General features: G+C 45.1%; 1 protein-coding gene across 1 annotated transcript in view; it reads right to left on the bottom strand.

The window, feature by feature from the left end:
• Positions 1-24668, bottom strand: part of KNTC1 (kinetochore associated 1) — a 3090908-nt gene that overhangs the window by 2608211 nt on the left and 458029 nt on the right. The window contains exon 12 of the mRNA XM_044068909.1: positions 20393-20447. Coding sequence (XP_043924844.1) covers positions 20393-20447 — 55 coding nt within the window. The remainder of the gene's footprint in view (positions 1-20392; positions 20448-24668) is intronic.

Here is a 24668-nt window from a genome sequence, read left to right as displayed (position 1 = left end):
AAACAACTGATCAGATTTACGAATTTTTTTTGTCCTGTGTAAATAGAGTCCTAACTGTCTGTGAACATCCAACATGTGTAGTTTGAATCCCATTTTGTTGGTAAAATTGGGAAAGAACGCAGGCAAATTTATAGTCTGACTGATAATGACTGGTGATGCCACCTTAGGAAGAAAGGACGGACTGATGCGAAGGGAAATTCCATCTTTATGAAAAATCATGTATGGAAATTCAATTCCAAGACCCTCCTAGCAGAGGTAATAGCAACCAGAAAAGATGTTTTCCATGATAGAAATTTTAGAACAACAATAGCGGCAGGCTCAAAAGGTGGAGCGACCAAAGCTTGAAGAACCACAGTAAGGTCCCGCGGGGGGACATTATCTTTGACCAGGGGGCGTAGCAAAAAAGTGCCTTTAATAAAGGCTTCACACAGTCTAGAGATGCCAAGAATGCAGAATTCTTGCCCACATGAAAATGAGAAATGGCAGCCAATTGAACTTTGACAGTAGAAGAACTAGCTCCATGCTGGAAAATATTAGCTAGAAAATCAAGAAGAGCGGAAATAGGAGCCGTGAAAGGATCTAACTCCTCTGAGAGACCCAAAAAGAAAAACATTTCCATTTGCTGCGATAAACCTTTCTGGTTGAAGACTTATGAGCAGCTACCAAAATAGACTTAACTGAGGAAGAAAGTCCGGGAGTCCTAGCAATAACAGGAACCAGAGCAGCCAAGCCGTGAGCTTCAGGCAGTCCAGATTCGGATAAGGCACCCCCGATGGGTGTGAAATCAGATCCTGCAAGGGATCTAGGATCCAAGGTGGAGCCAGAAGGTGAGACCAAAGAAAGGGAAACCATACCTGGCGAGGACAGAATGGGGCAATGAGGATCACTTTGCTCCCCAGTCGACAAACTTTCTGCAGAAACCTCGGGATAAGAGGGACTGGAGGGTAAGCATACATAAGACCAGGAGGCCATGCATGAACTAGAAAGTCTCTGGGGGACTCCCCCGGCAAGGGGTGGGTTCAGTGCGAAAAACCTGCTTAACTTCACGTTGGAAGGAGATGCGAAGAAATTGCAGCAAGATTGACCCCACTCGCTGAAGTTCTGTTCCGCTACTGATGGATTCAGAGACCATTCGTAAGGCATCAGAATGGTCCTACTTAGCCTGTCCGCTAGAATGTTGGACAATCCCGGAATGTGCACTGCGATAAGAAAGCGACCAGTGGAGATCGCCCATTCCCACATTCTCATGGCCTCGCGACAAAGGGGGTAAAGATCTGGTCCCTCCCTGTTTGATGATGTACCAGACTATCGACATGTTGTCTGACTGAATAGCAATCATCCCCAAAAGAAAAAAGGCATGAAGGGCCTGCAAGGCTAGAAGAACTGCCCTCATCTCTAGGATATTGATATGCAAACTGGTCTCTATGGGGGACCACAGGCCTTGGACTGTCCTGCCCGAACAATGCCCCCCACCCCCACCCGAGTTGGGAGGCATCCATGGTCACTGTGGCTTGGGCCAGGGCTGGAACAAAGGGTTGTCCCTCCAAAATGTCTGGGGAGCCCATCCACCATATGAGGGACGACCGACACACTTGACTTAGGTGGATAGGATAGATCAGTGGTAAATCCAACAGGGACCACTGAACTGCCAAAGTCCACTGTATAATCCGCATGTGTAGTCGGGCACATGGAAGGAGAGAGTGATCACTGCCATCGAGCCTAGGGCCCTCAATACAGATTCCGCTGTCGAGAGAGAAGAATGGTAAATTAGGGGGACATGCATCCTGAGGTTTTGAACTCTGTCCGAGGTCAGGAACACTTTGCCCTGGAGTGTGTCTATTCTGGCACCAATGTAGTTGATCACCTGTACAGGCTCTAGTAGAGATTTGGATGTGTTGATTGTGATACCCAAACTCAGGGCAAGTGTCAGAAAGTAGTCCCTGGTTTTGGAAAGTAGACGCCTGGTGGGAGCAGTGAAAAGCCAATTGTTCAGGTAGTATAGATAGACCTGAATCCCCTGAAGCCTCAGGTGACCCGCTACCACTGCCATCACTCTGGTAAACACCCTGGGAGATGTGGTGAGTCCAAAGGGTGGGGCTCGAAATTGGTAATGATTGGCCCCTAGCCGGAAGCAGAGGAACCTCCTGGAGCTTCTGTGCATCTTTATGTGATAGTAAGCATCCTGGAGATCTAACGAGCACATCCAGTCGCTCTCTTGCAGGTACTGCATGATGGACTGTTGCATGACTATCCAGAACTTTTATTTGGCCACTGACAGGTTCAGGGTAGAGAGGTTCAAAATGGGCCTCAAGTCCCCCATTTTCTTTGGCACCAAAAAGAACCTGGAGTAGAAGCCCGATCCAGACTGAACTGGGGGGATGGTTTTGATGGCTCGTTTTCCTAGCAGCTTGGAAATTTCCTGTGTTACTGCCTCCCTTTGCGTGGGTGGAATGTCCAGGAGGTGTTTGGGAGGGGTTTGAGAACCCACGAAGGGATAGAATATCCTCTGGATATGATTTGCAGCACCCAGTGGTCCATTGTTATGGACTCCCAAGCCGCTTGGTGCAAGGATAATCGTCCCCCGACTGCATCCAGAGTAGAGCAGTCAGGCAACCCTTCAGGGTTGCTGCCCGTGTCTGTCTAAGAAAGGCTCTTGAGACCTGAAGTTTCGCAGACCCCCTCGGCCTCTGGGCCGGCATTCATTCTGTCCCCCTCTGACTAATGGGGAAGAAGAGCCCAGAGTGTCCCGGGAATACTGAGACTCCAGAACCACATCTTCTTTTGCCCTTTCTGCTTCCAGGAAAAGGACCTTTGAGGGTAAGAGAAGCAGATCGCAACGGCAGACAGTGTCGTCCCATCCATCTCGCTCTGGACTAACGTCTCCTTGACAGTCTTACCAAACAGTCTCGAGCCGTCATAAGAGGCATTGGCAAAGGAGCCTTAAAGGGTTCAGTAAATTGGCACAACATGAGCCAGGCATTACGCCTCATGGACAAGCCGGACCCAGCCGCTCCTTCCGTTGCATGGGAGAGGAGTCGCATGGACGTATTCAATACTGCTCTCAAAGTGGCCATTTTCTTGGAGAACAAAGCCTTGTCCTCCAGCGACATGGACTTGAGTGGAGACTCCTCCAGCTCCTTCACCAGGTCGCGTTGGAGTCTCGTGACATGGGCCAAGTAGTTCAGTGCCCTTATTGAAAAGATAGCTGAAGCATACACCCGCTTCCCTAGCCAGTCCATCATCCGAGACTCTCGGTCAGGAGTGTTGCCCAAGGAACTTTCCTGAGATAGTTCCCTTTTTGTGGCTGCTGCTACCACCATGGCGTCCACAGGGGAGTCCTTGTTCCAGGAAGGCCTGTCTATAGGGGGACTCAAACCCTTATCGGGGCACTTGGGGATCGGCTCCACAGTATCAGGTCCCTTCCACGCCCGCGAGGTGATCAAATCCACTAAAGGATCTGCGGGAGGTGTACACCCAAGACGTAGACGGGCCTGTGCCGAAAGCCTCCAGAAACACAGACTCATCAGAGGAGGGGTTGGGGCAGACCATCCTCCCCAGTGACGTAGGATCTCCATGACGACTCCAAAGAAGACATCGTCGGGAGGTGACCTTGGGGAGCCCTCCCCCTCATCTAAGTCTGTGTCCTCGGTTAGGGACTCAGGGGTGTCCAAGTACCTCCTCTTACACACATGCTTCCGAGGCACATCTCCCATGGGGCTCTACGGGGAGTGCTTGCAAGCCATCTATTCCTCTGGGGGAACCGTCTGGGGCCCTTCGGACATGAGCTGTCCATCTGGTAAGACGACAGGGACCGTAGACAAAGCCGCGGGGGTCTTGGTGGAGCTCGAGGGGGCAGTCAGGGGCCTTGCTCTGACAGCAAGGACCTGTTCTACAGCACTGAACGCCGAAGGAAAGAGGACCTCCTGTGAAGCCAATAAGGAGGCCAGTCTTCCCGGGTCCGATGTGAGAATCGGAGGCAGACTCGAAGTGGCCAGAGCTCTGAGAGAGGAAACCTGGACCAACAACGTCAGAGCCGAGGGTAAAGGTTCCATTCCCTCGGATCAGACCCCCAGGCTCCGGCTCCGAGAGCAGCTTGGATCTGAACTGGTCTGATCCGAGATGCTCCAGGCAGTCGAGGATGCGAGGACAGTCGGCACAGATGCCCCGACCAAGGCCAACCTTGGATCCGAGAACTCCAAAGCCAAAGGTCAGATCGGGGAAGGAGTAATAGGGTGAAAAAAAGGGAAGTGACCTGCCCCCTCCTGAGGGAGGGGGGCTGGTAAGAACCCCATCTGGATCTGCGTACAGATAAAGCGCCTCATCATCTTATCCAGATCCATGCCCAAGAGAGACCGGGGGGACCGAGACGAGGCCACAGACTCCGACCTGGCTGGTCGGGGAGCTGAGGCCCAAGAGACTGGGCGTGTCTCCTCCGGCTTCGAGGAGACCCATGGAGATCGGAGCTGAGGGGGGTCACGGATCCGAGAGGATTTACTGGGTGACGCGAGGTCCGAAGACCTCTTCCTCTTCTCTTTGGTCCTCGACTCTCTCTCCCACTCTCTACCCCTCCTCTGCTCCACTACCACAGGCTTAGAAGCGGGAGTTTGAGTCCCAAGCCTGGAAAGGAAGGGAAGCCAGAGGCAGAGAAGTGGGAGAGGCAGCCATGGCAGCCGCCGCGACTGAAGCAGAGGACGAGGAGGGAGGATCAGAAGCAGGAAGAAGCCCCTTAAGGGCCAACTTGGCCTTTCTGTCTTTAAAAGCCCGGGGTTGAATCCCGTACAGATGTCACAGTCAACATTAAGGTGGGCCACACCTAAACACAGTACACACAGAGTGTGGCCATCCGTTGGGGAGAGCTTATGGCCACACTCTGTGCAGCGCTTAAAATAAGCTTTTCAGCCACACTAGGGAAAGAAAAGAAAAACTTCCCACTTAAAACTTTAGCACACACCCTCTCACCACACTCTAAACTGACTAGAAGGGGGGAGGGGCACACAGACAAACTACACTATCTAACAACTACTACAAGCCTACACATAACGCCAAAGCGATGGGAGGGGAGAAAGGGTACCTACGCTAATATAAAACGGCTAATAAAACAAAAACAAAAATTATTAAAACTTACAACCCAAGAAAAATACCCTGTTAACTGGAGCTCCAGAGACACTATGCTTTCACAAATCACGGCAAACAAGATCTGGGGATGGAAGGCAAGGGAGGTGTATTATGGGTAAGGGGAGGAGTCTGGGGCGCGAAGCTGATGCTAGTAATCTTTGCCGGTTCGGATCCGATACAGATCCTTATTCCCACAGGTTGAAGATCAAATGAAGTAAACTACTTCAGATACAGGATTAGGATTATATATTCCAGGTTACATCAAACTGCACTGAATATTTAAATGTTTTATATTTGAAAAGGTGAACAGGCTGGACATTAAAATATATCTAAGGAAACAGGTCTAAATGAGTGCTTAGCTTGAGTATAGGAAGGGTGGCTAGTAGTGTGTGAATGCAAACAAAGTGCGAGAGTACCGTGGTAGGTAGTAAACTGGCATAAAATTAATAGCAGAGATGTGAAGATGCAATAGGATAACATGGTAGACTGAGAGGACTATGGAGTAGCAGAGATGCGAAAATGCAATAGGATAACATGGTAGACTGAGAGGACTATGGAGTAGTTAAGGGGAGATGACAGATGAACAGGAGAAGACAGGAAGATGAGCGGGAAACAATGAGAATAGAAATGGCTTACTGGAAATTTCAGGCAGGGCAGCCCCTTATTTTGTAGAAAGGTTAACATTCTAACAGACTACAGCCAGCTAGAGCAGCACAGAATATACCGCAGTGTGGTAGGATGAAACTGTCAATGAAAGGAACTAGCAGAACGATTAAGTGGGTGATGTGTATGTGAATTAAAGGAACTATGAGGAGAACGATTAAGTGGGTGATGTGTATGTGAATTAAAGGAACTATTAGGAGAATGATTAAGTGTGTGATGTGTATGTGAATTAAAGGAACAATTAGAACGATTAAGTGGGTGATGTGTATGTGAATTAAAGGAACTATTAAGAGAATGATTAAGTGATGTGTATGTGAATTAAAGGAACTATTAGTAGAATGATTAAGTGGGTGATGTGTATGTGAACTAAAGGAACTATTAGGAGAATGATTAAGTGGGTGATGTGTATGTGAACTAAAGGAACTATGAGGAGAATGATTAAGTGGGTGATGTGTATGTGAATTAAAGGAACTATTAGGAGAACGATTAAGTGGGCGATGTGAATTAAAGGAACTATGAGGAGAATTATTAAGTGGGTGATGTGTATGTGAATTAAAGGAACTATTAGGAGAATGATTAAGTGGGTGATGTGTATGTGAATTAAAGGAACTATTAGGAGAATGATTAAGTGGGCGATGTGTATGTGAATTAAAGGAACTATTAGGAGAATGATTAAGTGGGTGAAGTATATGTGAATTAAAGGAACTATGAGGAGAATGAATAAGTGGGTGATGTGTATGTGAATTAAAAGAACTATAAGGAGAATGATTAAGTGGGTGATGTGTATGTGAATTAAAGGAACTATTACGAGCACGATTGAGGACTCTCGGGCTGAAGGCATGACAGACCGCGCAGGAGTCCTGCAGGTGTAGGGAACCCAAGCAATAAACACAAGAAGTGTGACCGTCTGTCAGAGACATCTTCTGACAGCACGAGTCACACTTCTTAAAGCCTGAAACTTTAGTATCCTTGGACATACTGGCCCGGGGATACTAAACAGAGAAAAATTACACTAGTGCTTAAACAAAGCACACAAACACTCAAACACCCGCACTAGTTAAGCTAACAATAATAACCACAAAAAACTATTACACACACTTAACAACTATCCTTAACAAAAATATACAATTAGTACAAGGCTAAACACTACTCCTAGGTACAAGGGTGGAGTTAGCCACTAATAGAGAGAAACAAGGGGGGAGGGTAGAAACTATCTAACAGAAAACGAGTTTCCTTAGTGGGACAAACTAGGGGATACAGTGTCTAACTACACTACAAGGGAAAGACAATCTATAACTAAGAAAATTACAAGGTAAATATTAGCTAGTAATACAAAAAAAGGATTAATATGACCTGAGCCAGTAAAAGTGCAACCTCGTAGCTGAAGCGGCAAACGAGATTGGGATCTAGCACCAAGCATTGTGGGATAAGGGGAGGCCTTGAGCCAGTAAATAGCTCTCGAGCGTTAGTAGATGGCCGAATCGGAGCCGAAGATTGGCTCCGAACCCAACCAGCAAGAATGAAGGCGAGATAGACAACTTAACGTTAACTGGGTGATGTGTATGTGAATTAAAGGAACTATGAGGAGAACGATTAAATGGGTGATGTGTATGTGAATTAAAGGAACTATTAGAAGAATGATTAAGTGTGTGATGTGTATGTGAATTAAAGGAACAATTAGAACGATTAGGTGTGTGATGTGTATGTGAATTAAAGGAACAATTAGAACGATTAAGTGTGTGATGTGTATGTGAATTAAAGGAACTATGAGGAGAATGATTAAGTGGGTGATGTGTATGTGAATTAAAGGAACTATTAGAATGATTAAGTGGGTGATGTGTATGTGAATTAAAGGAACTATTAGAAGAATGATTAAGTGTGTGATGTGTATGTGAATTAAAGGAACAATTAGAACGATTAGGTGTGTGATGTGTATGTGAATTAAAGGAACAATTAGAACGATTAAGTGTGTGATGTGTATGTGAATTAAAGGAACTATGAGGAGAATGATTAAGTGGGTGATGTGTATGTGAATTAAAGGAACAATTAGAATGATTAAGTGGGTGATGTGTATGTGAATTAAAGGAACAATTAGAATGATTAAGTGGGTGATGTGTATGTGAATTAAAGGAACTATGAGGAGAATGATTAAGTGTATGATGTGTATGTGAATTAAAGGAACAATTAGAATGATTAAGTGGGTGATGTGTATGCGAATTAAAGGAACTATGAGGAGAACGATTAAGTGGGTGATGTGTATGTGAATTAAAGGAACTATTAGAACGATTAAGTGGGTGATGTGTATGTGAATTAAAGGAACTATGAGGAGAACGATTAAGTGGGTGATGTGTATGTGAATTAAAGGAACTATTAGGAGAAGGATTAAGTGTGTGATGTGTATGTGAATTAAAGTAACAATTAGAATGATTAAGTGGGTGATGTGTATGTGAATTAAAAGAACTATTAGGGGAATGATGAAGTGGGTGATGTGCATAACAAACGGTTTCTGGGTATTATGTTTGCTGTCAGTATGAAAGGAGGGTAAAATTAAAAAAGGACTTGCTGAGAAGGAAGAAGTGAATATTTTACAAGGGGAAAAGAAGAATAAAAGTATAGAGTCTAATGTTAGAACAGCAGAGAAGAGAAAATTAAGTGAGTAAGCAGAGAAGAAGTGTGGAGGAAAAGTGATGTAAAATTGTAAAGGGTTTGTGTAGCTGCTACTGGATAATGAGGTATTAGCCGGGATTGATGAGGCTAGCAGTAAGAAGGAATAAGAATGAGGAAGGGGAGGGGAGGGGATCTGTTCAGTATAAACTTAGATAAGGAGGGGTGGGTGGGAATCAGAAGTAGGGTAGCAGAAAGTAGTGAGCCCTAGTGTAGCAAGATTGAATGGAGTGGGTTACCTCCACCTAGGAGGGACTCTTATTAGTCCAAGAAAAGGAATCGGTGACAATGGAGATAAGGGAAGGTTTAAAACAGCAGTATGAATGGTTTTGCTAAAATAATTGTAGTAACTCAACAGGATGGTGGAGCACAGAAAGGTTAAAAGTTGTTTAATGGTAACAAAGCTATACATTAAAGACAGGACAAGGTGATGATGAGCAGGAAAGTCATACGCATTATTGTAAAATGTCTAACTAGCCTAAAGTACATTAACACGTGAACTGTCATTTTTCTTTAGCAGCAACACTGGCTGCAATTTCAGTGGCACAGATGGTTTTAGTAGCTTACCTAGTTCATGTTTTATAAACTATTTGCACTGAAAAATATTTTGCAAGCTGCTGATCCACATGGAAAAGAGCTATTTAATGCAGAAAGATGGGGAAAACCAACAAACATCAAGAGTGGTTGGAAAAGGCAATCTTGAAAGCCTAGTGGCAGTCATATAATGCCTGAACTGAAAAAAGAAGTTATGTACTCACCATAACGTTGCAACTGAGTAGTTTGCTCTTCATTTGTCTTCAACCTGTGGGTTATGGATCTGTATCGGATCTGGCTCGGCTGCATATCCAGCATCTGATCAGAGCTCAAAGCTCCTCCCCTTACCCATAATGCCCGTCTCCTTCCTCCCTTCAGATCGAGTTTGCTGCCCAATCTATTACTCACACCTAACCCAAACAGGACCTTGTCACTACCAGAAAATGAGTTTTCTGAGCAAAGAGCAGGACAAAGAACAATATATATACATGACAAAAATTCCAAATCCACTGAAGCTGCAGGTGCAAATGGGGGGGGGGGGGGGGGACTAAAGCCTGAAGCACTAATGTAAGATCCCATGAAGGCGTAGGATCCTTCACCGGGGGTCTGAGAAGAAAGGTACCTTTAAGCAAGGTCTTGCAAAGCTTAGAAAATGCTAAGGAAGCCATATTGTCCCCCACATGACAACTGGAAATTGCGGCCAGCTGAGCTTTGACTGTAGAGGAACTGGCGCCTTGATGAAAAATCCCAGATAAGAATTCTAACACTGCAGAAACTGGAACAGTAACAGGATCCAACGTACGCTGCGAAGCCCATATAGAAAAACGTTTCCACTTGCTATAGAATACCTTCCTGGTGGAAGACTTATGAGCCGCTACTAGAATTCTTTTAACAGGAGAAGATAAACCAAGAATTGTGATAATCATGGGAACTGGAGCAACCAAGCAGTGAGCTTTAGACTGTCCAGGTCTGGATGGGAAGTCCCTGACAGGTGAGAAATGAGATCTGGAACTGGATCCAATGTCTACGGTGGAGCCACCAGACGGGACCAGAGAGAGGGAAACCAGACTTGGTGAGGCCAAAATGGGGCAATGAGGATTACAAAACTCCCCAGCCTGCGAGCTTTCTGAAGAAACTTTGGTATCAAGGGTACAGGAGGATAAGCATACAGAAGACCGGGAGGCCAAGCATGAGTCAGACCGTCTCTGGGGGCTTCTCCCTGAGGGGGATTTAGAGCAAAGAACTCACTGCATTTCACAGTGGAAGGAGATATGAAAAAATCGCAGCAAGGCTGACCCCACTTGTGAAAAATCTGTTACGCTACTGAAAGATTCAGAGACCACTCATAAGGCAACAGGATAGATTTGCTGAGCCTGTCCACAAGAATGTTGGACGGTCCCAGAATGTGCATTGCTACTAGAAACCGGCCGGTGGAGATTGCCCATTCTCACACTCTCATGGCTTCACGACACAGGGGACAAGATCTGGTTCCCCCCTGCTTGTTGATGTACCAGACCACCAACATGTCTGTCTGGATAGCAATCATCCTTAAGGGAAGATGGGCATGGAGAGACTTCAACATGAGAATCACCACCCTCATCTCCAGGACGTTGATATGCAAACTGGTCTCGGATGGGGACCACGTGGCTTGGACCGTCCTTCCCAAGCAATGCCCCCCACCCAGCTGGGAGGCATCTGTGGCCTTGGGAAATGCAGGGAGAAAAGGACATCCTCAGGCCAGGTCCAGGGAATGAATCCACCACTGAAGAGAGGTCCTGCACACTCGGGAGATTTGAAAAGGATGAGACAATGGTAGATCTAGCAAAGACCATTGCATGGAAAGAGTCCACTGAAGGATCCGCATGGGAAGACGCACCAAGGGTAGGAGATTGACCGTGGCCGCCATAGACTCCAACGCCCATAGTACTACTTCTGCTGTTGGAGACTGGGTTTGAAGAAAGCAAAGAACATGCAGCTTCAGACTGTGTATCCTGTCTGGAGTAAGGAAGACTTTTGTCTGGATAGTGTCTAACCGGGCCCCAATGAAGTCTAATGTCTGAACTGGGGCCAAAGACGACTTGCTGAGACTGATGGTGATGCCTAACCTCTGGGCTAGTAAAAGGAAGGAATCCCTTACTTGACAGAGTTGATGCTTAGAAGGGGCAGCGAGGAGCCAATCGTCCAGGTAGGGGAAAATCTGATTTCCATGAAGTCTCAGGTGAGCCGCTACTACTGCCATCACTCTGGTGAACACCCTGGTGGCTGTGGTAAGACCAAAGGGGAGCACTCTGAATTGATAATGATTGGCTCCCAGCTGGAAGCAGAGAAACCTCAGAAAGCGTCTGTCCATCTTGATATGATAGTACGCATTTTGGAGGTCGATCCAAGCACATCCAATCATTCTCCTGCAGGAAAGGCAGGACAGACTGAAGGGTGACCATCCAGAATTTCGTCTTTGCCATTGACAGGTTCAAGGTGGAAAGATCCAGAATTGGTCTTAGGTCACCTCTCTTCTTTGGCACTAAAAAGAACTTGGAATAAATGCCTAATTCAGACTGGTCTTGGGGGACATGCTGGATGACCCGTTTTTCTAACAGCTTTGCTATTTCCAGTGCTGCATCCTCCCTGTGCGTGGCTGGAACGTCAGAGGTGTTTGGTGGTAGAGGTGTTTCGAAGAATGGGATTGAATAACCTCTGGATATAATCTGCAACACCCAATGATCTGTTGTGGTGCGCTCCCACTCTATTAGGTGTAACGATAACCAGCCCCCAACTGCCTCCAGAGACACACAGTAGGGGCAACCCTTCAAGGCTGTTGTGCGGGTCTGGCCGACAAAGGTTCTTGAGACCCATAATTTTTCGGAGCCCATCTGCCTCCAGGACGATGTCTATCATATCCCCCTCTGCCCCTGGGGGAAGTTGAGTCCTGAGTGTCTCAGGAAAATGCTTGAGACTTCTGGAACCACATCTTCTTAGACCCTCGCTGATTCCTAGAAAAAGATCTTTGAGGGGCGGAGAAGCAGATCCCGATGGCAGAGAGTCTTCCCATCCTTTTCACTCTGTAAAAAAGTCTCACATACAGATTTTCCAACCAAGGAGGAACCTTCGTACAGGGCATTGGTGAATGACGTCTTAAAAGGTTCAGAGAACTGACAGTGCCAGAGCCAGGCGTGTCGCCTGATGACAACTACCAGCTGCCCTAGCATCTCCCTTGGTAGCATGGGAGGGGAGACGCATAGAGGTGTTCGTGACTGACTTTAGAGTGGCCATATGAGTGGAAAACATATTGTGCTCCACCGAAATGTTCTCCGGGATCGACTCACCGATCTCCTTCACTAGGTCTCGTTGAAGCTGAATCATATATGCCATGTAAGGGTTAGCAGAGCAGCAAATAGCATCGACCTTGGGTTTTCCAGCATTTGTCAACATACATCCAGCACCACTGAAATTACTGGGCTCCAAAGAAATAACTCTGTCTCCCAGTCGAAGGAGAAAGAGGCGCAGACCATTGGGGGAGAGAAGGACAGTGGAGAATTGGCAGAAAACACAGACGTTATTATACAACCTTTCTTCTGTAACACTGACAGACTTGCAATTGCAGGTATTGAACAAGGGACTTTCTTTAGTACCTGCTAGAAGTTCACATTTGGAGGAAGTCCTAATAGACCTACGTAAGTTTGCCAGGAATGTGACATTAAAAATGAAGTTTGATGATGAAGAACCTTCAGATGTACAGGTACCTTTGAGAAAACCTAATTTATTTAACCCACAATTGCCAGCCACTGTAGATGCATTTGTGAAGGCATGCGAGAGGGACTTGCATGAACTTTTTACCACAGGCAAGTTTGACAAAACTTTTTATAATATGACTCATGAAGAGAATGCTGCTTTAAAAGAACTGAAAGCTAATTCTGATATCTCTATACGCCCTGCCGATAAAAGGTGGTGCCACTGTTGTCATGAATTTTAATGATTACATTCACAGTATGTTGAATATGCTTAGTGACAGTAATACGTATTTATTAGTTACTAAACAACAGGTTAATACGTTTATTAGTGAAGGATGATTTTGGAAGATATGTTTCTAAGTAATATGATTGGACAGGATTTGTATGAATTTATGAAGGTGGAACATCCCATTATACCAACGCTGAATGGACTACCCAAAATACACAAAACACTTGCCAAACCACCAATGAGACCGGTGGTGGCTGGCAAAGGGTGGATTACCATTTTTGTGGAAAGGGAATTAAAAAGCTTTTTAGACAAAGCTCCAGCAGTGTTGAAAGATACAGAGATGTTCCTACAAACATTAGGAGATTGTATTAATAATCTTGATTTGAAGGAAGAAAATTTTTGCCACATTGGATATTAATACATTGTTCACCATTATACCCAATGAGAATGGGGTTGAATAGATTAGAAGCTTCTTAAACTTTCATGTTTTAGCTAAAATGCAGTTATTTGTACTTTGATTGAATTGATTTTGAAATATAATGTGTTCACGTTTGGGGAAGGTATATACTGGCAGCAAACAGGTGTGGCTATGGGCACACCCTGCGCTAACAGTTATGCCAACCTTGTATTAGCAGAGTGGGAGGACAATGTAATTTTTACTGAATATTTATATAAGGCTTATTATATTATAAGTGTTTTGTTGACGATATTTTTATTTTATGGGGGGGGGGGGTGATGTAGATTCACTGAAAGAATTTGTCAAATATATGGAGAGTAACAGCATATGCTTTAAATGTACCCTACATAGTTCACGTGAGAAAATAGATACTACTGTTAAACTTAATGATGATGGAAGCTGTGATTCCCTTATGTTTCATAAAGAATGTAGGAAAAACCTATTAAGTAGGCATAGTATGCACCCGAATATAATTTTGGTAACATTCTAAAGAGTAAATTTCTACGTGTATCGAGATTACACACAAATGCAATGGACTAGGAGGTAGCTATAGCTACATTACGTGATGAATTTAGACAGAGGGGATAATGCCATAAGTGAGTTGAATAACAGACAAGAGGTACATGCCCTGAGAGATACAGAGGGGAAACCTTATTTTAAAGGTGATAGAAGGCATGAAAAGAAAGGGAATTTAAATAAACTCAGGTGTGGTTTTGTATTAAAGTATAGTAGTAATATACAATCTATATGTAATGTGGTTAGAAATAACTGGTCTATATTAAAAAACAGATGATAGGATGAATGAACTGGTGGGTGCTAAGCCTAAATTTATTTTTAAAAACAACATCATGCTGAAAAGGGAGCTGTGTTATAAGTCCCACTGTGAACAAACTAGGTTGAATACAAGAGAGGGCACTTTTCCCTGTAGGAGCTGTAAAGCTTGCAGTTTCATGTCAGGGAATAAGACAGTTTAAACACCCTGTTACAGATAAGTTATATGAATTTCGCTTATATGCGAACTGTCAGACTGATAACTTAGTGTATTTAGCTACATGTGTAGATTGTACATCTTTCTACATAGGGAAGACCACTCAGAAGCTTAAAGAGAGGGTTCTGCAATACTTGGGGGATATTAGGAACAAAATGCATTTAAATGCTCTCTATAAACATATTAAGGATAATGAAGGCCATGTTTTTAAGTTTACAGTGGTAGATATTGTTCACAACAACCTCAGAGGAGGTGATTTGAACAATAAAGTGGAATATAAGGAGATGAATTGGATAGCAGCTCTGCAGGCACATAGACCTCCTGGTCTTAATTATACTATACCTTTAAAACCAGCACTCAAAGCTAGACCATTGCATCATTAATGAGTATGCATGTGATTGGATACAGGTACTTTAAATACCTAATTACTTTTTCCTGTTTTTTTATATTAGGATCTGATGAAGCATTGTTGCAAAAGCGCTTATCCTGTGATTATTCTGGTGTTTTATTAAAGTAGAGTTTTATCTACAAGATAATCTGACTTATGCCTGAAACCTTGTTGGATACACAACTACTGCAGATTTGTAATTATTTTGGTTGCAGTGAATCCTTTGTTTGTTGGACTGGTAATCTTAGTTACATATGCCATGTAATTCAGCACTCTTACTGAAAAAGTCACTGAAGCGTACACCTGCTTCCCAAATTGGTCCATCGCCTTGGACTCTTGGTCAGGAGGAAGAACCATAGAGCTCTCCTGAGAGAGCTCTTTCCTAGTGGCAGCTGCCACCACCATAGCATCAACCAGGGACCCCTTGTTCCAATGTGCTCTGTCTGAAGGCGGGCTAAAAACTTTATCCGGGTGCTTTGGGATGGGCTCCACCATGTCAGATTCCTTCCACCCCCCAGGATGTTATCAGGTCCACTAATGGATCAGCGGGAGGGGACACGCAGGAATTAGAGGGGCCTGCACCGAATGCCTCGAGGAACACCAATTCATCCAAGAGAGGTTTCTGGGCAGACCACCCCTCTCTGGCGAAGGAGTTCAGGGGGGGGGACCGGGGGAACCTTCCCCTTCCTCCAAATCGGTGTCTTTGGTGAGCAACTCCAGGGGGGGGGGGTCTTAACTGCCTACTTTTGTACATATGTTTTGCAGGAACCTCCTCAGTGGGAATCTCTGAGGAGGACTCGCCAACATCCTGCTGCTCCCACACGGGATCTTCCTGAGGGAAAATGGCAGCAGGCTGTCCCCCGAGATGACATGATGCTCAGAATTATACTCAAAACAGAGGGAGTCAGGGCTGAGTCAGAGGACTAGATATTCAAGGGTCTCGACAAAACCGAGAGAACCCTCTCTGCCACATCAAAAGCCAAAGGAGAACAGACATCCTGAGAAAGGCCAGTAGGAGCAGTCCCCTTCTGCTCCAATGGGGAAGCAGGAGCAGAGCCTCCAAGCGTAGAGATACCGAGGAGAAGACTGCGTTCCAACACACTTGGAGCCAACAACATCCTCTCTGATCCGGCACCGAAGCTATGGCTCCGAGAGCCAGTCGGATCCGACCCAGTCATATCCAACACGCTCAAGGCTGTGGCTGGCTTCGAGGTACAAGGTACCATCGGCGCTGGCCCCTCGACCCCAAGGGTCCTCGGATCCAAGGGCTTTGAAAAAGATGGTCAGATTGCAGAAGGAGGAATCAAGGTAAAGAATGACTGTGTGCTCCCCACTCCAGAGGGAGAGGAAGAGGGTGCAGGTAAGACTCCCATTTGAATATGGGTGCGGATGAACTTACGCATCATCCTGTCCATCTCCACTTCATTAAGGCTCTGGGTGGAAGAGGAGGCAACAGACATTGGCCTGGAAGGACAGTGAGGGGAAGCCTGCACTGGAGACTAGATCCGGAGCTCCTCCGGCTCAGGGGAAAACCGGGGAGAGCGGAGCAAGGGAGAGTCTCGTCTGGTAACTGGTCTAGTCTTAGGTGGAGGGCCAACCAGAACAGAGTGGCCAGGGGACCGCTTTCTTGGCCTGTCCTTTTTATATTTCTCCCCTTCCCCAGACCTCTTAGTGGGAGTTTGAGTCCAAGAGGCCGAGGAGGTAGAAGAAGCAGCAGCCGAAGTTGAAGCTGGGGGTGCCGGGGCTACAGTCCCCCAAAGAAAGGATGCCCTTTAGAATTAGTTTATCCCTCCTGTCCTTCAGTGCCTTGGAACTGAACCCGGCACAGATGGAGCAGGAGGTTTGAAGGTGAGCCGCCCCCAAACACACCAAGCACGGAGTGTGGCCATTGGCTGGGGAGAGCTTATGGCCACACTCTGTACACTTCCTGAAGCCTGGCTTGGGAATTTCGGACATGATCCCTGGGCAAGCCCAGTACACTCACAAACACTCACCACACACACTACAGAAAGGAAAGGAAGGTAGAGAAGAGGGTTTTTTTTTAAACAACCGACGAGGGGAGAATAGAAAGTAGGGAGAGAAAATACTGAAAAAGAGAGAGATAAAACTCTAAAAACCACTCACTTACCAAAAAAAAAACGAAGCAGAGAGCTCAGACCACGATGCGGACTTTGCAGTTGGCAAACAATATCTGAAGGGAGAAAGAAGACTGGGGCATTATGGGTAAGGGGAGGAGTTTTGAGCTTGGATCAGATGCTGGATATGTGGCTGAGTCGCATCCAATACAGATCCATAACCGGCAGGTTGAAGAACAAATTAAGAAAACTACTTCAGTTAATATTTTGCAGGCTGTAAATCCACCTAGCAAAACAGAGATAATGTAGAAAGATGACTTTTGATAATGGCCGGAAGGGGCAATCTTGCAAGGCCTGAGTAGCTATGTTTTGTGTGTGTGCGTCTGTGTAGGTAGGAGGAGCTATACTGTACAGTAATTTTAAACCCATCCTAGATACAAGCTATTGAAATATTTCAACTTAAAGCTAACATGGCAGGAAATACATATGCGCCAATATTTGACCTCTGTCTATTACTGTTTGACTTCTATACTATTTACATTTTCATATATTTTCCTAAATATCTCAACCACCAAGTAATGCAAACACAACTGCTTAACCTCACATGCAAGCTCACAGTTGGATAAGCAAAATGTTGCTGACACTAAGTGTATAGCTTGAAAGGTTTGAAAGGTTATTGAGATATTATAAGCTATTTACAAAATATTACATAATTAATACTCAATGCTTATGACTTACAAAATCTCATTTATGAACTAGAATCTAATAGGCATTACCACTGTTAAGATCTGTTAGTGCTGAACAGTTAGACATTTACATTTCTTTAGTAACCCTCATAGCTCCAGAGATATGAGCATTTGTTTGAAATGGGAGGCCATAACTTGAGTTTGTCAAAAAGCTCAGGATGCAGCCACTGGGAGTTAAGAGGACAAACCTTCATAGCTGCACTAGCATAAAGAGTTAAAATCGGAGAAAATGGCAATAAAGTTCATTAGCACACTCCAAAGAGGTTAGGCCTTGCTCAGCTTTCAGAAAAAACATTAACATAGTCCTTAATACAGTGGCTGAAAAGTTTTCACCCTTGAGAGTGCATCCTAGGATCTTGTAATAAGAAGCAACTTAATTCATGCCATTCTACAGACACACACCGGAGCCTGTGAATCCAGATAAACTGTCTTCACAATCAAATTACAGTGAGCCACATGGCAGCCCACTTATTAAGAGCAAGGACTTCTCAAAAACATCCATGTACCTCAAAGTGCAACAGGAATCAAGACCACCAAACTGAACCAAGCACCATAAGCCCCTACATGGAAAGGGTTGCACTCTTGCCACACCTTCTCCAGAGTTTTGAACTTGGTGTCCAGCACAAAAATAAAACAACTGTTGTGATCTCTGGAACCTGTTCTGCAATGAAAAGATAAAGCAAATGAAAGCAAGAGTATGTTTTAGATACTTTATATACTCAGCTACGGCCTCCATAAGGAAACGTCTTTTTTATCAAGCAAACTTAAGCAAGAGTATGTTTTAGATACTTTATGTACTCAGTTACAGCCTCCATAAGGAAACATGGCTTTTTTGAGGAGGTAATGAGTGGGCAAACTTAGGATACCGCTAGATCGCCCCAACATCGTTAAGATATCAAGGATTCACTACGCTTGTTTTATAGAAGTACCTCTATGCATTTGTAAAAGAAGAGTCAGAGAAACAAAGCTGGTCCAAGTTGTTCTTTATCAGCCCACAGTCCTTTGGAGGAAGGGAACAGAGAGAGTGGGGGGAGGCAGCACAAGGTGTGGAGAACTCATTATCCTTGTCTGCCTGAACCACAACTGCCGCTGGGTCCTTTGACTTCTCAACGAAGCACTAGGAAGCACTAGTGAAAGAGTATGTCACACCCCCAATTCCCCAAAGCCATGTCCTGAAGCTTTATATCTTATGAAAAGTGGGAGTGTGACTGATTATCAGTGGGTGACAAAGCCCCATCATGGAATCAAACGTCAGCATGAGGCAGCAAGCACTAAGGAGAGTCCTGTACTGGGCCTGGCATTGACATCAGACTATACTCATTGACATCAGACTATACTCATTGACAGAAGACTATATTCATTGACATCAGACTATACTCTCCCCCTCAAAGACTGCTTATATCAGGCATCAAGTGTTTGTCCTCTAAGCCAAGACACAAGTCCTAGGATAAGATGACCGGACAGTCCCTGCTCCACTGAAACTAAAAAGCCTTACTGCATCTGAAGAAAAGTCCTAGCAGGAAAGTCTTTGGCCCCAAATTATTGTTGGACTGTGATCATGTGTTAACTTACAGTGCCACTTCCCAGGGTCATGCTAGTCAGCATAAAGATCCAAATGGACAACAAGAATGGGGGGTGTATAGCACAAGCACTTGAGAATTAACCTTTAAGGTGAGAGGTGGACAACCTCCGCTTGACAAATAATTTTCCAATGAAAAGGAAAAGAGGTGTGGAGTTCCACCTTCCTTAATCAAGTATAAGCTCATCACAACACTAACTTGGGTAGGGCCACCTGGATAGGGCTGCAACCTGTTCTTGAGTGTCTGTGTGCTGACCACCATGTCCTGGACTCCTAACACAGACTCTTCTGATGGTGTCAGTATTAAAAGCTCTTGACAGCTGCTGTCTTCCTGGTCACACATTAAGCCGAAGGCTTCACTCCATAAGATTTTTAAGCGGTGGGGTTAAAAATCTGATATTTATGACTATTTGGACATTGTGTCCCTCCCCAAGACAGTAACAGCAATGTCAACACAGGTCTAGGTATGAAATGAGAAGGCATATAGACACCAATTACTTGGTAATACTTACAAGGTATGTGAGCACATGCATTTCCATAAAGCAACTATCATACCCAAAATATGGGAGAAGAGTGTATGCTATGAATGTGATGTATTATGGTATGGAAAAGGGTGGGCATAGGGGCTTTAAAGTGCAGGCTGTCCAATATTTATGCTGACTGGTGGAGACGATGGCACCAGCCAAAGACTTATCAAGGTGGGTCCTCAATGATGGACACAAAGTTTCGGTTCGTTACCCACAATGCGCTCACAATCCTATTTATTTTATTCACAAGCTACTATAACTCATTATTCCTCACTTGGACAAGCATGTAAACACAGATAAGCTCAGTTAAGAAACTAGATCTCTAACAACTTGGAGTACAGAGAAAAAAACAGTGCAAACAACAAGCAGTTTATGAACAGTAGTCAGGGTACTACAAACAAATCAAGAGTGTACCCAATCATATGAAGCTCACTCCTACACATTTTCAACATTCACCATTTAGGACCATCACTCTATTATGGTAGTAAGGTTTCCTCACTTTGACTCGGTTCAAAAGTCTAATGCCAGGAATACAATGCCTACACAACAAAGAAGCTAAATGCTGACACCACTGCACACTGTTCAAATAAAGGAGAGCTAAAATGACAACATGCACACAAAAACACCTTTTTATTTTTTCTGACTTCTCATTAAGACAGAAGAAAATAAGCATTAAAAGAAAATAATCAAAATTCATACCTGACTGCTGTTGGCAGTTGTTAAAGCTATAAGCTTAAGTCTATGTTCCCCATTCCTATAAAAAGACAAAACATTAAAAAATATATATATTATAGTGATTATGAAGTCATGGACGCAAATGTCTAATTAGTCCAGTAATAAACAGGCAATAAATAGAAGTTATGTCCTTACCATAACGTTCCATGTGGAGTGTTCATCTCGCCTTTGTTCTTACACATGGGTTCGGAGCCGATCCTCGGCTCCGTGCCGGCCTCTTGCAAGCTCTGCATCGAGAAGAAGCTCGAGACAATCTAATACCCACAATCCCCCTCTGCCTTTACCTCAGATCTAGTTTGCAAGCAAACCAATCTATATAAAAGCACATTCATGCTTACACACATAACATATCTAAACAGACACATATAAACATATATGTGTATACCAACTATGTACACAGAATAATAGCAGTAGCAAAAAAAATGCTTCTGGCCAGGCATCAAAGAACGTTCTTCCTAAGGGTGGGAGGGTGGGACTGTAAGAACAAAGGCGAGATGAACACTCCACATGGAACGTTATGGTAAGGACATAACTTCTATATGTGATAGTGTTCAATCTCGCCGTTTGTTCTTACACATGGGTAGCGTCCCTAGCTCCTTGATCCTGAGGAACTCACGGGAGGACGTTCTTGAGCACAGTGGAACCAAAGGTTGCCCTGTCCCTAGAAACCTTGTCTACTTTATAATGAGAAATAAATGTATGTGGCTTAGACCAGGTAGCAGCCGCACAGATAGCATCCAGAGGTAGGCGAGCTGCATGAGCCAAAGACGTAGATACCGATCTTGTGGAATGTCCTTTGGGTTTGTGTAAAAGGGGTTGATCTGCAGAATCGTAGACATAGATTATACAATCTGTTAACCATTTAGAAAGAGTTCTTTTGGTAACTGCAAGTCCTTTCCTGCTATCAGCAAAAGCCACAAAGAGTTGATCTGTTTTCCTGTGATCTTTTGTTCTATCCAAATAAAACCTTAGCTGTCTGTGAACATCTAATTTGTGTAACATATACTCCATTTTGTTGGAGTGGTTTTTGAAGAAAGTGGGTAATTCAATGGACTGATTAATATTGTTAATGGAACATACTTTAGGGAGGAAGGATGAATTGGTTCGAAGAGAAACTCTGTCAGAGTGAAAGATCAAATAAGGGTGCTTGATGGAGAGAGCCTGAAGTTCAGACACTCATCTAGCAGAAGTAATGGCTACCAGAAAGAGAGTTTTCCAGGACAAAAATTTTAATGGGCAAGAAGAGGCAGGTTCAAAAGGGGGCAACATTAATTTAGATAGCAACAAGTTTAGACTCCAAGGTGACGTGGGAGATCTGACCGTGGTCTAATATGAAAAACTCTTTTTAAAAAGGCTTTACAAAGTCTGTGAGCCATAACAGGAGCTCCACATTCTTCTACATGGAAATTGAAATGGCAGCCAATTGAACTTTTAGAGTAGCAGGAGAAGCACCCTGATGAAATAAGTCTGTTAAGAACTCTAATATCTTATTCAAAGGAGCTATAAAGGGATCCACATGGTGTGTCTTCGCCCAGAATACAAACCGCTTCCATTTGCTAGTATATGTTTTCGTAGTGGAAGCTTTATGCGAAGCCACTAATATATCCTGGACTGCTGGTGACAAAAGATCAGACCTGGCTAAGTTGGGAATTGGAGCAGCCAAGCTGCTAGATGGAGTGACAGGAGCGGGATGGGGAACCCCTGACGAGTGAGTCAATAGATCTGGCTCTGGGTCCAGAATCCAGGGTCCCCGAATGCAGTGTATTTTCAGGAAGGAAACCAAATTTGACGAGGCCAGAATGGAGCAATGAGGATTATCGTCCTGTGTAGGTTCCTGGCTTTCTGGAGAAACTTGATATCAGAGGAAATGGGGAAATGCGATAGGAGTCCCGGGGCCAATCGTAAACCAGTGCGTCCCTGGGGACTTCCCTGGAGGGTAATAGGGCAAAGTAGCTCCTGCATTTGGCATTCATTGGAGACGCAAACAGGTCGCAGGAAGGCTGGCCCCACATGCGAAAAATCCTTTCCGCCACTGACTGTTTTAGAGACCACTCGTGCGGTAACAGAATTGCTCTGCTCAGCCTGTCGGCTATGACGTTGGATGACCCCGGGATGTGCGTTGCTATTAGAAAGCGACCCGTGGACTCCGCCCACTGCCAAATTCTCATGGCCTCTCTGCATAGTTGATAGGACTTGGTTCCCCTTGTTTGTTTATGTACCAGACTACCGACATGTTGTCCGTCTGAACTGCAATAGTCCCTAGAGGAAGAAGGGGAGCAAAGTGTTGCAACGCTAGAAACACTGCCCTCAACTCTAGAACATTGATGTGCAGATTGTACTCCAAATTGGTCCATTCGCCTTGGACTGTCTGTCCCTGAAAGATGCCCCCCCACCCTATCAGGGAAGCGTCCGTGGTCACCGTAACTGTGGGCGTGGGTAGCACAAACGGCCTCCCCTGGGAAAGGTTGCACGTTTGAAGCCACCAGTTTAGATCTGTTTTGCAAGTCTTTGTTATAAGAATCTCGTGTGTTAGAGGTAGTTGTTGAAATGACCATTGAGCAAACAGTAGCCATTGTAGTACTCTCATGTGCAGCCTTCCCAGGGAAATTGCAATAAGGGAGGCTGACATGAGGCCCAACACCTTCAGAACTAGTTTTGCAGGAGATTTCCTTGACAAGAGTAGAAGACGTATGTGAGTCTGCAGTGATAATATCCTTTCTGGGGGGAGCTTCAGAATTAATTGACGTGTGTTTAACTCTGCTCCTATGAACAAGATATTTTGTGATGGCTGAAGTAAGGATTTTCCAAAATTTACGGAGATCCCTAGGTGAACACACAGTTGAAGAACATAGTCTCTGGCCTGCAGTAGTTGACGCCGGGTGGTGGCCGAAAGGAGCCAGTCGTCCAGATACGGAAACACCTGGAATCCCTGACGTCTCAAGTGAGACGCTACCACTGCCATACATTTGGTGAAGACCCTGGGGGCTGAGGTCAGACCAAAGGGCAGGGCTCGAAATTGAAAGTGACTGGCTCCCAGCCGGAAGCGCAAATGATCTCTGGATGCCCTGGCCATTTTGATGTGGTAGTATGCATCCTCTAGATCTATTGAGCACATCCACTCGTCCTTCTGTAAGAATGGAAGGATCGATTGAAGCGTGACCATTCGGAACTTTTCTTTCTTGACGAAAGTATTGAGGTAGCTTAGGTCTAGAATGGGCCTCCAGTCCCCTGTTTTCTTTGGAACTATAAAGAACCTTGAGTAAGTCCCGAATCCTTGCTGGTCCGCTGGGACTGGCTGGATGACTTTTCTAGCAGCTTTGAAATTTCTAAAGCTGCTGGCTCTCGCAGATGGGGCGGTACATCTGGGAGTCTTTTCTTTGGAATGGGATAGGATAGGAAGGGTATGGAGTAACCTCTGGTAACTACGCTTTTTACCCACTTGTCTGTAGTTATACCTTGCCAGGCCTGAGGGTATAAAGCAAAGCGACCCCCGACTGCCTCCAGAGCAGGACAGTCGGGCCTCCTCTCAGGAGTGCTGGAAAGGTTTACCAGGGAGTGTATCCCTGTCACCTTGATGCTGCGGACCCCCTCTGCCGCCAGGGCGGCATCTTCCACCTCTGCCCCCTCCTCTGCCTCTAGAGGGGGCATCACCCTGTGTGGCTGAGAAAGACCCTTGGGGTTTTCGAAACCACATTTTCCCACCGCGTTGCCCTTTGGGGTACGGTCTAGTTGGGGTGGAAAAACGGACTCCGACAGCAGACAGAGTCTTTCCCTCTTGTTCACACCGGGTAAGGGTCTCCTTTACCTTGGGGCCAAAAAGAGTGGCACCGTCAAATGGGGCGTTTGTAAAGGAAGACTTGAAGGCTTCCGCAAAGGAGCATAGGCGCATCCAGGATTGTCTACGAAGAGCAATCGCTGAAGCTGCTGCCCTACTCGAACCTTCGGCTGCGTAAGAAATCAGCCTCATGGACGAGTTAACAATCGATGTTAGGGTATTAAGTTGCGCTGTCACTTTCTCTGAGACAGCTGCATCTGTAGTACCCTGGAGGGTATCTCCCAACTCTTTGACTAGATCCCTCTGCAGACGTGTAAAATGGGTCAAATAGTTCAGGGACCGCATGGAAAAAGCCGCTGAACTAAAAATGCGCTTCCCATATCTATCCATCATCCTAGAATCTTTATTAGGCGGATGGACAGACGAAGAAGACTCCGACATCTCCTTTTTCGTGGCTGCAGCCAC

This window comes from Protopterus annectens, chromosome 4.part0, assembly GCF_019279795.1.
Source record: "Protopterus annectens isolate FY-2018-M chromosome 4.part0, PAN1.0, whole genome shotgun sequence".
Taxonomy (NCBI): Eukaryota; Metazoa; Chordata; order Ceratodontiformes; family Protopteridae; genus Protopterus; species Protopterus annectens.
The sequence above is the reverse complement of the archived record's forward strand: the minus strand, read 5'-3'. Positions and strand labels throughout refer to the sequence as shown.